This window comes from Natator depressus, chromosome 1, assembly GCF_965152275.1.
Source record: "Natator depressus isolate rNatDep1 chromosome 1, rNatDep2.hap1, whole genome shotgun sequence".
In the NCBI taxonomy this organism is placed as follows: Eukaryota; Metazoa; Chordata; order Testudines; family Cheloniidae; genus Natator; species Natator depressus.
Window position 1 is genome coordinate 265,721,665 of NC_134234.1, and position 13,997 is coordinate 265,735,661.

At 42.6% G+C, this 13,997-nt stretch overlaps 1 protein-coding gene across 2 annotated transcripts in view; it reads left to right on the forward strand.

Annotated features, from left to right (window-relative positions):
* NTN4 (netrin 4) overlaps positions 1-13,997 on the forward strand; it is a 131,383-nt gene that overhangs the window by 60,849 nt on the left and 56,537 nt on the right. For both annotated transcript variants that reach the window (XM_074941877.1, XM_074941876.1), the window contains exon 3: positions 7,444-7,722. In XM_074941877.1, the coding sequence (XP_074797978.1) occupies positions 7,444-7,722 (279 nt within the window). The remainder of the gene's footprint in view (positions 1-7,443; positions 7,723-13,997) is intronic.

Here is a 13,997-nt window from a genome sequence, read left to right on the forward strand (position 1 = left end):
GTTTGCCTGGTGACTTCCAGCTATGTGGAATTGGCAACACTGCTTTCTCCTTAGCTCAGCCCCACTCTGGCCCAGGCAGTTTCAGCTTACATGGAGGATGGGGCCCTCCTGGCCTCCTGACTCCTTCATAACCTGCCTGCCCTGTAAATCAGGCTGACCTGAAGCATTGGCCTCTCCCCATTTCCCCTGGGGACTGTCAGTCTCAGGGTCCTGATTTCCCACCAACCCTTCCCCTTTCTTTTGGTACTGGGAGCTAGCCAACCAAAACCCCCCACTAAGTTTTAGTAGCAGGCCAACAGTCCCCTTACACATAGGAGACCGAAGAAACATGCACAGTAGGGTTTTTTCTTAAAGGCACAGTGAGCCTAAATCTATATGATATTTGTTACTTTTTTTTTCTTTTGCAAGTGCATTGGACTACAAAACAGATGGTGAAGAATTTCCATTGAAACTTTTTTTCCAATGAAAAATTGGGTTTCCAACTAAACTAAAGTAATCACAAAAAGTATCTGCTTTCTGTGGAAAATTTTAATTTTTTTGTCCAAAAAAAAAAAAAAAAGAATGTCTGAAATGGAGTCCGAAATGCTGCTGCGGTGCATTATGGGAGTTGTAGTTCATGTTCCTGGTGCTCCCAGTTTCCTCTGTGGGCTTGGCTTCCCAGCTGGACTTCACCTACTCTGATGCACAAGCTCCCCTCACTAAGAGAGTGCATCCTGGGAAATGTAATCCAACCTGGGAGCCTGGCCTATAGAGGAAAATGAGAGCATGAGGCACCAGAACTACAACTCCCATGAGGCACCTCAGCAACATTTCCAAATTGAAATATTTCAGGTTGTGGATGAAATATTTTGGATTTCAATTTTTTGCTGAAACCTGAATATTTTTTTCACTTTCAGTAAAATACTCCCATGGGGAGGGGGGCATTTTCTGACCAACTCTGCCATGAGGTCTTTTTAAAAACAGGTTTTGACTGTATGTAGAGGTTGCTTCCAAGAAGATGGAAAATCTCTTGTCTCAATTTCAAAAGACTGCTGTATCGACATTGCTTTATATCTCATTTATAAGACTAATGATCCAACGGAAGAATTTCATGTGATGTGGGAGGAATGCATCTCTTATACAAAGAAAACACAGATGTTGAACTGACAGATGCACAAGATTCATTGATTTCTATGGAAATGCTCCAGATTTACACTGGAGGGAGTTCAAAATCAGGCCCCACAACAGGACTGACATGCAGGCAGGAAAGACTCTGCATGCCTGTACTCATGATCCTGGTGAATTCATGCCGCTGGGTTTACAGTTGAGGGTTACCCAATGAATTCAATTTTAATAGTTGCAGTTCTTGTTTGGGGGCCCAGATAAACAGACTTACAGACATGGTGAATGCAGTATTGCCGACCCCAGCTGTTCAAAAATCATGGGTCAGGCACCAAAAATCATAAGATTTTGGTTTAAAAATTAAGAGATTTTTTTTAAAAATAGTACGCTTGGGGCTTTTTGGTTTTTGAGCCTTTAAGGGGTACTCAGATCACATTTCCTCTGCAAACATGAGGCCTGGAAACTTACTTTTTAAAAAAGAGAGTTGAGATTGTCACAACTCGGAGCTGAAAGCTTGAAGGAAAATATCTAACGTCACAAAACTTGTGATGCAATCATGAGCTTTGGCAACACTGTGAAGGGAAATGTCTTTATGATAGGTTATATTTTGGGGAGTCTCTTTATTATTTATGTATTATGTGTTAGGTGCTGCACAAAACACAAACATAAAGGAAGTCCCTGCTCTGAACAGCAAACAATGTAAGGATCCAATCCTGCAAATACTATCTATGAAGTATAGTGCTTTCAAACATGAATAGTCCCATTATCTTCACAGTAATGAGCACTATACTGGTATTTAGTATTTACTTAATCAGAGCCTGAAAGACAGACACGCAAAGATGGGATGCATTGGGAAATACAGTGGCAGGCATGGCTTAATAGTGGTTTGGGGTTTTTTATCATTGTTTTAAATTATAAGATCCCATCTTGTGGGCCTCACTGAATAAGCATTTTTAAGGGAATCTTGAATACCAAGGCCACCCTTATTCAGAACTGAGTAATACCTCACCCCATGAGTAAGTTCCACTGAAATCAATGGGACAGTCCTCAGAATAAGGGACTATTTGATGTAAGAATGCCAATATCTAGTTCCCACAGAATGGTCTCCTGTGGCCGTGCCCCTTTACTCTATTACATAATTTCCCTTTTAATCACACAATAGCCATCATTGCATGAATGCTCATGGGCGGGACCCATTCTAGTATTTTTTGAGATGGAAGGGTGATTAACCATAACTCCTGCAATAAAAGACTTGCATAGTGGGTGTGGGGAATTTGTTGTTCCTCTCCCATGTCTGGAACCAGTGGTGTCACCTTAGTCAAATGCTGAAATTCTCCTGCGTAAATCAGCTAAGAATAGCAAGATTGGTGTGGAGTTGCACTGTTATGATTTATTAATACTGAATTTTGTCCTGGTGATTGGGGTACTGTATTACTATATTGGGTTAACTCAACAGGGACGTTGGGAAAACAAGCAAAAAGTGGAAACAATGGTTCATAGTAAGCCACCCACAGTAAACACTTGAGGATTGTTACAAGATAATGGCAGAACCATTGACTTTGAGGCGTCTGGCTTGACCTCTTGTGGAGCCTACAAAACTGGTTCAGACAAGAAGGACAAAAGCCTGGAAACTCACAAGAAGAAAGGATCCCTGGTGGGTTTTAAAGGGACTCCCTCTCTAGAGTTGTTGTTGAGGAGCTGTAAGTCTGTCTATATGGGCATTGCTGGGGCATCTGAAGAAGTTAGGTCTGCCTAGGCTATCATGAGGCATGGGAAGCAATATAGGTAGACCTGCATGTAGATTGTTGTTTTAAAATCTTTTTATCTAAATGCTTTGTTTGTACTGTTGAAATGAAACAAGAGTTTGGTTTAAGAAGGTTATGTGGTCGCTATACTCACTTTTGGTCACAAACTCTTGAAGGGAAGAACCTCAGGTGCCAGAACCCAATCAGACCTGCAGGGTAAGCACAGTCAATCCTCCGAATACTGAAGTCCAGGGCCCATTTTGCGAGTTGAAGAATCATATGATTCCATCCCAGAAGTGGTAAAGGTCCGAGGCCTAAGACCTGAGGGGGTGCACACAGAAAGATCAGGAAGGAGACATTGGAGCAGCTAACCCTGAAAGTGTTACTACAATTAGTTATTAATGAGACAGGAGAGAGTGAACCAAGGGGTACGCTAGAGTTATTGCTGAGAGGTGATGGAATAAGTCAGTGAGCTTGACAATTGAACAGAAAAGTCCAGCCAGGAAGTGCATTTTTTTTCATAATATACTGCATCTGGAGGTTCCAGCTCGATTGGCTAGCACAGAGAAGAGGATTACTGTTTATATGGCAATTTGGGTTTTATTTTGTGTTAGAGAGAACTTGCATTTTATTACAATGAACCTAGTAGTGGGGGGTGTTTATTAAGTTAATGATTTTAAGGCCAGATCCACTAGTATGCGCCAACTGGTCTGCACTGCTCCAATGATGAAAAGCAGCAATAAACCTGGTGTAACTGGCCAGTTAAGCTGAGTTTATGGCTGTTTTGCATCACTGAAGCAGCACAAAGCAGCCAGAGTATACTGATGAATGTGGTCCTTAAAGTCTACTGGGAATTACAGATAGGAGATCATGTTTAGCATCACTATACTCAAGCAATCATAAAAAGAAATGATTGTAACCTTTTAAGAACCAGGATGAAATACTGGCTCCTCTGAAGTCAATGATAAAACTCCTATTGACTTCAGTTGAGTCAAGATTTCACCTAATAATGAGAGGTTTTTTCCCTTTTAATTGTCAGTACTAACGTTGTAAATATTGACCACATGCTTGGTTTCAAATGGGCTTGACAGGCAAGAATAATTTAAAACGATGGGAATAAAGAACCATGCCTATAGCTACGTCTAGGATGAATTCATATTTCCCTCACTACTCTGATCTGAACCAGAAAAGACTTTCAGAAGCTATTTGTGTTGGTCTTTAATCATGAGGAACTCAGTGTTAGTTTTTACTGAAAATTCTCAGCCTGCTTTTCCCATCACCTCAGCTAAAAGGAAATGAATGTCTAGAACCTGGATGTTTTCCAGCCAATTTTCTTTCCATATCTGAAGGCATCTCATGTTCATGAAGCCCCTAAAATGCTATTGTGATCAAAATTATACAGTTTTAGATTTGGGTAAATAATAAATCCTGGGGATGTGTGCAGGTCCTGACATTGGGATGTGTTTGGGTTTGTGTTCGTACCTGCCTGATTTAGTTTTTTCTTCTGGAGGAGTGTAAAAGAGGTGGGGTCTTACTGAAAGAGAGACAAAGGCCTTTTGAAGCGTGTAACTAATTATTTATATCCCTCATCCCAGGCTCAACACTTTTACTCACGGTGAGCACAACTCACCGACCAGCCTGTCCTCCCACTGCCTCTCCCACCCTAAACCAGTCCGTTTCTTATGGTCTGTTAGGTAAAGGGAATTAGGTGCTTGACTATCTTTAAAGCTGCCAATTGGATGATGGGTGCAACTTAGCACAAATGTACTCTGGACGCAGAAGCAGCACACGCACCATTGTTCACTTTGCACTTGTCAAAGCCCGGAGCTGTGGTATTATGCACTTTCTAACGTCCAACATCAGGCACCGGGATGTCCAAATCACTGCTGTCACCAGCACACTGATTGCTGCCACATTTGGCATGCTGACAAGGCGAACAAAGCACACTGCTGCCATTCAGCTCAGAATTGTAAAGAGCTCTAAATCTCCTTCCATCCCCTGACAAGGCTTCCTCTGGCTGAAATTTGGCAGTTCTGGAAAAGTGCCAGGTCATGGCCAGGAAGGGAGCCCAGGCAGAGTCTAGAGATGAGAGAGCCAGGAGAGGCAAAGCCAGCAGTCTCGTGAGTCGGCAGCACCAGGAGCCAGTATTATTATTTTCTGCATAAAGTCATTTTAAAGTTACAGTGAAACCCTGGTTAACTGAAACAACAATGTCCTTCAACAACAGGAGGGTTGTTTTTTTTAAAAAGGCATGGATTATCTATATAGCTTGTTAGCTGATTCTCCAATTATCCATCAAGGGTGGAGCCCAGGAAAAAGAGACAGGGGACCAAGTAAGAGGCAAAGTGTCAAGGACTGTGGGGAGAACAATTTAGCATCTGGCGTACCTAAAGTGCTTCAGCTAGATTGTTCCTCTCATGCGTCTTGTATTCTGCCTCTTCTCCAGCTTCTTCCCCCTGAACTCCCCCACTTCTGGGTAATAACATACTTCATGTTTACAGCCCGCTCCAGACAGGAATCTAAAATCGCTTTATAAACATTCATGCATTTAAACACCACCAGTGAGGTAGGCGGAGTATGTTTTGTGAACCCCATTTTACATCTGGGGAAGCTGAGGGTTAGAGAACTGTGCTTATTTCCCAAAAGTCACACAGGAAATTTGTGGCATGGCTGGGAATTGAACCCAACTTTCTTGATGCCCAGCTCTGTGGTTAACTGTAAGGCCTCCTTGCCTGAGACCTTCAGAGAATCAAGATTGTACTGTACATTGAAAGCTGATAATAATATTAAAGAACAACAAGCTTCTCCGTCCTCTGGGTTTACCCGTATGTGACTTCTATGTCTGTCTAGGTTAGGCCTGCAGCTGGTGGTATGAAGGCTAATTGCTACATACACATGGAGCTCCACTGATTTCAGTGGGGGTCCATCCAAGCAGATTAGTCCACGTACATAGGTGCTATCAATAGCAAGATCAGGATCTGTGATTGTAAGGTCCCTGGGTCAGGTTCTATCTCACATTACATCTTGTCGGGTGCTGAGCATATAGTCAACACTACAGTAATGACAGTGTTCATGATCACACTTTATATTAAGGGTACATGTGGACATTTATGAATGGTTCATAAACGACTAATATCTTATAAGCACGACACATATAGGGGTAGTAAAGGTTATAGATGGTTATAAACATATCAGTAAAAAGGTTTTTAGATGTTTATAAACAATTGATAAACGATTCATTCAAATATTATTTTAAAAATATTATTCATTATCTTGTTATTTAGAAATGTACCCTTCATATAAAGTGTGATATCATACCAATAATAATCAATTAATAGATTAAATACCTTGCATGCTTGCTGTTTCTGGTATCACACTGTATAGACAACTACGTTAACAAGTTCCAAATAAATCTCTTAAAGAAAACTAGTTATTTTTATCTAGTGCTCTCCAGTTAAACCAATTTTTGCCTGTTCAGTCCTGTTGAAGTTAAAATAAAGTCTAAATGGTATTTGCTTAAACCTAAAAGGCCCCCAATTTTTCTTTCTTATCTCAGTCCTCTGGGTTATCTTCTTGCTGTCATTACTCACCACACATAATCACTTTCACACTAGGAAGCACCCTGGGTCAGACATGAGCCAAATATTTGGAAATCTGCTTTATTTGCCAAAAAATACACCCAGTTTTGGGAGTGGGAGTTAATAAGCCAATGGACAGAAGCTTTTTACATCCTTTTTACATCCAATGCTCGTTACTTCACGTAGTGCTTACTGTTGTGAGTAAGCCCATTGACTTCAATACTATTCATGGTAAAATACTATGCCAAGTAGTAAGGGTGAAATCCTGGCCCCACTGAAGCCAATGGAAAAATTCCCATTGATTTCAATGAGGCCAGGATTTCACCCTAAGGGTTTGTCTACACTGCAATTAAACTCCATCAGCTGGCCAGTGTTAGCTGACTCGGGCTCATGGGGCTTGGATTCACGGGGTTGTTTAATTGCAATGTAGATGTTTGGACTCAGGCTGGAGCTCACGTTCTGGGACCCTACCCCTTGTGGGGTCCCAATGCCTGGGCTGCAGCCCAAGTCTGAATATGTACAACTCAGTTAAATAGCCCCTTAGCCTGAGCCCCATGAACCCAAGTCAGCTGGTACAGGCCAGCTGTGGATTTTTAATTGCAGTGTAGACATACCCTAAGTGTTTCCAGGATCAGGCTCTGCCTTTTTAAAAAGATGAACAAAAATGCTTCTCCTCTGGATAAAACTTACTTTGCTACTCCACTTTCTTGTAGACAGGACAGAGCAAACTGGGAATCTCATTACTCAACTCATTACTTTCTTTCATGCACCATGGGGGACAGCTGTTCCATAACATAACAGAGGGCAACCCTTCCCCAGGTGTGATCAAGCTCTAAAAACCTCATCACATCTTACTGTCATATCAATTCCAGATGTCACAGACAGTCCTGTAAATCAAACCAGAGGCAAACTTTTCAGAGAGTGCAGTTTGCAGACAATACACTTCAAACCTTTCAAAAGACTCCAGTTCACATCCCCAGTTCTTCTTTATTTATTTGTGTCTGCTTTTCTTTGTTCAGGTTATATACCGAGCTCTGTCACCACCGTATTCGGCTGAGGATCCATACAGCGCTGAAGCTCAGGCACAGTTGAAGATCACCAATCTTCGAGTGCAGCTGCTTAAGCGACAGGCCTGTCCCTGTCACGGCAATGACCTGAATGCAAAGCCTCAGCAGTTCATACACTATGCAATCTACGATTTTATTGTAAAGGGAAGCTGCTTTTGTAATGGCCACGCTGATCACTGTGTGCCTGTTGCTGGATTTATACCTGTCAAGGCGGCAGGAGTCTTCCATGTGGTATGTATGACCTGTGTAAGCTTTACCCTAAGAGAGACAAGAAATACAGCAGAGTTGCTTTTTGTTTTCTTGTTTTTATATATAATATTCATAGATTCCAAGGCCAAAAGGGACCATTGTCTGACCTCCTCTATAACACAGGCCATAGAAATTCCCCAAAATAATTCCTACAGCAGATCTTTTAGAAAAACATCCAATCTTGATTTTAAAATTGTCAATGATGGAGAATCCAACCCAACCTGTGGTAAATTGTTCCATCACTGTCAAAAATGTACACCTTGTTTCCAGTCTGAATTTGTCTAGCTTCAACTTCCAATATAATTTATGTGTATAACCCTAGTCAAATGGTATTCCCCAAAATCAAAACAAACTGAACCAAAGCAATGTTCTAATAAGGGATGGCTTAGTGATCTAAGCATCAGGTTTGAACTACTTTAACTTCCTGGTGCCATAGTTGAAAGCTGGGCAGGGTCAATTCAGATCCTCATCCTTTCAAAGAAGATAAATGACTTATCTGCAGTATATTATTGTGTCTCTTTCAGATGAAACCTTAAAAACTAAAGTCACTTCCCGCCCCCAACCTTCCACCTAAACCCTTACTAAAAAAAGAGGAAATTAATACAATCCAACCAAATAAAACCTACCAAAGCAGAGTTTAGACCCCCCAGAAGACAGAAGAGACAGGGACTCCATGAAGTGATCAATGGCTCCATGTCTAGTTGGCAGCCGGTGTCAAGTGGAGTGCCCCAGGGGTTGGTCCTGGGGCCGGTTTTGTTCAATATCTTCATAAATGATCTGGAGGATGGTGTGGATTGCACTCTCAGCAAATTTGCGGATGATACTAAACTGGGAGGAATGGTAGATACGCTGGAGGGCAGAGATAGGGTACAGAGGGACCTAGACAAATTGGAGGATTGGGCCAAAAGAAACCTGATGAGGTTCAATAAGGATAAGTGCAGGGTCCTGCACTTAGGACGGAAGAACCCAATGCACAGCTACAGACTAGGGACCGAATGGCTAGGCAGCAGTTCTGCGGAAAAGGACCTAGGGGTTACAGTGGACGAGAAGCTGGATATGAGTCAGCAGTGTGCCCTTGTTGCCAAGAAGGCCAATGACATTTTGGGATGTATAAGTAGGGGCATAGCAAGCAGATCGAGGGACGTGATCGTTCCCCTCTATTCGACATTGGTGAGGCCTCATCTGGAGTACTGTGTCCAGTTTTGGGCCCCACACTACAAGAAGGATGTGGATAAATTGGAGAGAGTCCAGCGAAGGGCAACAAAAATGATTAGGGGTCTGGAACACATGACTTATGAGGAGAGGCTGAAGGAACTGGGATTGTTTAGTCTGCAGAAGAGAAGAATGAGGGGGGATTTGATAGCTGCTTTCAACTACCTGAGAGGTGGTTCCAGAGAGGATGATTCTAGACTATTCTCAGTGGTAGAAGAGGACAGGACAAGGAGTAATGGTCTCAAGTTGCAGTGGGGGAGGTTTAGGTTGGATATTAGGAAAAACTTTTTCACTAGGAGGGTGGTGAAACACTGGAATGCGTTACCTAGGGAGGTGGTAGAATCTCCTTCCTTGGAAGTTTTTAAGGTCAGGCTTGAGAAAGCCTTGGCTGGGATGATTTGATTGGGGATTGGTCCTGCTTTGAGCAGGGGGTTGGACTAGATGACCTCCTGAGGTCCCTTCCAACCCTGATATTCTATGATTCTATAATTCTAAGTCTGCTCGGGATTTTGCTTTGCTATTACATGGAAGGCACTCAGATACTACAGTGATGGGTGACAATATAAAACCCTAAGACAGATAGATAAGCTAGATGCTGGCTCTATATAGACTTTAAAGTTCGTACAGTACTTCTTGTAAGAGTCAGACTTTTCACATTATTCTGCAGCAGGCTGTGCACCAGTTGGCTGCCATCCTCCATCCCAGAGATGGCTGCATGTGTGTAGTTTGTGAAAGGCTTTGGGATCCTGTAGCGGCACAGGACGTAGCAAACAGAGCTGTAAACAGGGGAGTTTCAGTGGGAGTTTGTAAGGGGAGTTTGTATTGTGGTACTTGTTTGGGGTTTGTTTTTGCTGTGGGTGGTGGTGTTTTGGTGTGGTTTGTGTTTCCCAGATTAACAGGATTTATGTGGGAAGGCTATGACAGATACAGAGGTAGCAGTGGGAGTGACTCATGTAGTGGAAGACAGAGTGAAGATGACTGGATGTGGAAGCTGCGGTATGTACATGATCCTGGAGGGGGTACCTGGTAAGAGTTTTGTCTGCATGAAATGCCATCTGATAGAGCTGATGGAGGAAAAGATCTGAGGTTTGGAGATGCAGGTGGAAAGTCTGGTTGAGTTTAGAAAGGGGTTCGAGCAGATTTTATGGAGCAAAGACATGAGGTATCTGAAGGGGAAAGCTCAGACTTGCAGGTGGAAGCAGGACTGAGGAATTCTGAAGGGAGACTGAGTGAGGAAAGTGGTCAGTGGAAGCATGTGACTAAAAGAACCAGGCAGAGGAAAAGACGGGCTAGTGAAGGAGAAATAGAGCTCAAGAACAGGTTTGCAGAGTTGGAAAATGAAGAAGGGGCTCAGCAGGTAGTCACTGAAGGTGCATGGGCAAGGAAGAAGAGAAGAGTGGCTAGTCCTATAGAAAAAGGGGAAGAGTCAATGGAGACTACACCAAATATGAGCCCCAGGAGGATACAGGATGGGTTGAAGAGGATTACAAGGGAGAATAGGAATGGAAAGAACTTGCAGCCAGAGGGAACAGGGGATAGACTGGAGAATAGCACCGTCATCAGGAAAAGGCAGGTCTATGTGATCGGGGACTCTTTACTGAGAAGAATAGACAGGCCTGTAACCAGAGCTGATCCAGAGAATAGAAGGGTGTGCTGTCTTCCAGGTGCTAAGATATGGAATATAGACCTGAGATTGAAAAGGATCCTAAAGGGAGCAGGAAAGAATCCCCTAATTATCCTTCATGTGGGAACAAATGATATGGCTAGATTCTCACTGGAAAGTATTAAGGGAGACTATGCTAGGCTGGGGAAGACGCTTAAGGAAATCGAGGCTCAGGTAATCTTTAGTGGGATTCTGCCTGTTCCTAGAGAAGGGCAACAAAGGTGTGACAAGGTTATGACTATCAACACATGGCTTAGGCAGTGGTGCTATCAGGAGGGCTTTGGGATGTATGGCCACTGGGAGGCATTCATGGAGAGAGGACAGTTCTCTCTCTTTCCTTCATCTGAGTAGGGAAGGAAATAGACTTCTAAGATGGAGGTTGGCACAACTGATTAAGAGAACTTTAAACTAGGAATTTGGGGAAGATGGTTGGGAGATGTCCAGGTAATCTCCACGCCGGATTTTAGAATTGAGAGGGAAGAAAACGAAATAAGAAAGGATACAGCCATGGGTAGGAGAATGTACATAAGGAGGAAGGGCAGTGTGGATACCAGTCTAATAGGTTATACTGGCTGTAGAATGACTGTGCCTAATAGGGTACAGAATGTGAGCGAGGCCAAACAGCAAAAATTAAGATGTTTGTACACCAATGCAAGGAGCCTAGGTAACAAAATGGAGGAACTAGAGCTACTGGTGCAGGAAGTGAAACCAGATATTATAGGGATAACAGAAACCTGGTGGAATAGTAGTCATGACTGGACTACAGGTATTGAAGGGTATGTGCTGTTTAGGAAAGACCGAAATAAAGGTAAAGGTGGTGGAGTACCATTGTATATCAATGATGAGGTAGCCTGTAAAGAAATAAGAAGCGATGGAATGGATAAGACAAAGTCTGTCTGGGCAAAAATTACATTGGGGAAGAAAACTACTAGAGCCTCCCCTGAGATAGTGCTTGGGGTGTGCTATAGACCGCCGGGATCTAATTTGGATATGGATAGAGCCCTCTTTAATGTTTTTAAGGAAGTAAATACTAATGGAATCTGCGTGATGATGGGAGACTTTAACTTCCCAGATATAGACTGGACAATGAGTGCTAGTAATAATAATAGGGCTCAGATTTTCCTAGATGCGATAGCTGAAGGTGGGTGGATGGATTCCTTCATCAAGTAGTTGCTGAACCGACTAGAGGGGATGCCATTTTAGATTTGGTTTTGGTGAGTAGTGAGGACCTTATAGAAAAAATGGTTGTAGGGGATAATCTTGGTTCAAGTGATCATTAGCTAATTCAGTTCAAACTGAACAGAAGGATTAACAAAAATAAATCTGCAACTAGGGTTTTTGATTTCAAAAGGGCTGACTTTCAAAAATTAAGGAAATTAGTTAGGGAAGTGGATTGGACTGAAGAATTTATGGATCTAAAGGCAGAGGAGGCCTGGGATTACTTTAAATCAAAGCTGCAGAAGCTATCGGAAGCTTGCATCCCAAGAAAGGGGAAAAAATTCATAGGCAGGAGTTGTAGACCAAGCTGGATGAGCAAGCATCTCAGAGAGGTGATTAAGAAAAAGCAGAGAGCATACAGGGACTGGAAGATGGGAGGGATCAGCAAGGAAAGCTACCTTATTGAGGTCAGAACATGTAGGGATAAAGTGAGACAGGCTAAAAGTCAAGTAGAGTTGGACCTTGCAAAGGGAATTAAAACCAATAGTAAAAGGTTCTATAGCCATATAAATAAGAAGAAAACAAAGAAAGAAGAAGTGGGACCGCTAAACACTGCGGATGGAGTGGAGGTCAAGGATAATATAGGCGTGGCCCAATAGCTAAACAAATACTTTGCCTCCATCTTTAATAAGGGTAAAGAGGATCTTAGGGATAATGGTAGCATGACAAATGGGAATGAGGATATGGAGGTAGATATTACCATATCTGAGGTAGAAGCGAAACTTGAACAGCTTAATGGGACTAAATCGGGGGGCCCAGATAATCTTCATCCAAGAATATTAAAGGAATTGGCACATGAAATTGCAAGCCCATTAGCAAGAATTTTTAATGAATCTGTAAACTCAGGGGTTGTACCGTATGATTGGAGAATTGCTAACATAGTTCCTATTTTTAAGAAAGGAAAAAGAAGTGAAGGAACACTTCAGGAAGAAGGGAAGGAATTTTCCTACGGGGCAGATTGGAAGAGGCCCTGGAGGTTTTTCGCCTTCCTCTGTAGCATGGGGCACGGGTCACTTGCTGGAGGATTCTCTGCTCCTTGAAGTCTTTAAACCACAATTTGAGGACTTCAATAGCTCAGACATAGGTGAGAGGTTTATTGCAGGAATGTGTGGGTGAGATTCTGTGGCCTGCGTTGTGCAGGAGGTCGGACTAGATGATCATAATGGTCCCTTCTGACCTTAGTATCTATGAATCTATGAATATGGATTTAAGATTTTTAAATGTGTGGATTATCATATAAAAGCATGTATCTGCCTGCCTAGAGTGGAGTAGAACATGGACACACTCAAAACAGGTAACGCCTGGATCTGCAAGTCTAACTGGACTCTTTGAATGTTAACTGAAGGTTAAAGTAAATAAGATGTTGTTCACCAGCATTTTAACTATCTTGTCGCCAAATTTAATCTGAAAACAGTGCATTAGTCACTAGAGGTCTGATCCAAAGCCCATGGAAGTCAAAGGGAATCTTTCCATTGACTGCAATGGACTTTGGATCATGCCCTTGCTGAGGATTGCCCTCTGCTTACTATCAACAGCACAACCATCTCAGGAAGTATTAGTGGGGAAAGGCAGGTTAACCAAATGCTGTAGGTGAGGAAATCTGGCATCTGGCCAGCTCCTTGGGGAAAGAATAGAACACTCTCATTTGAGTTAAATTATAGCCTCAAACATGAAGAAGATGGCATGTTTCCCCATAACAGAGCTAGTCTTGTCATCTGAAGATCCACAAATCTGAAAGCATGCCACAGTTTGGTAAGTCTGTTTCAAGTAGCAATACTCTGGTCTTCACAGCTGTTTTTAGAGTGAAATTCTTTGAAAGGAGCTGTTTCCTTGGGATTATTTTATTACAATACAGTTGTGTGGGAGCATGTCCAAAAGCATAGTTGAGAGTTATAACAGAAGTTGTAGCCATACACACTTCATATGTAAGCAGAGTCTGGATGAGCTGTCCCCTGACATCAAGTGGTGAGCTGTGGGAAAAAAAGACTTCAGAAGCTGATCTCGTTTGCATGGACACATCCACCCTCCCTAGGTGCTCAGATGATGGGACTGCTTGCCCAAATGTTGGATCCCCAGTCTCCTTGTTATTGCGGCAGGAGTAATAAAGGGTCGCTATCCTTGTTGTGCGAACCAAAGGCAGCAGAACTGTACCTGGCATACCCCA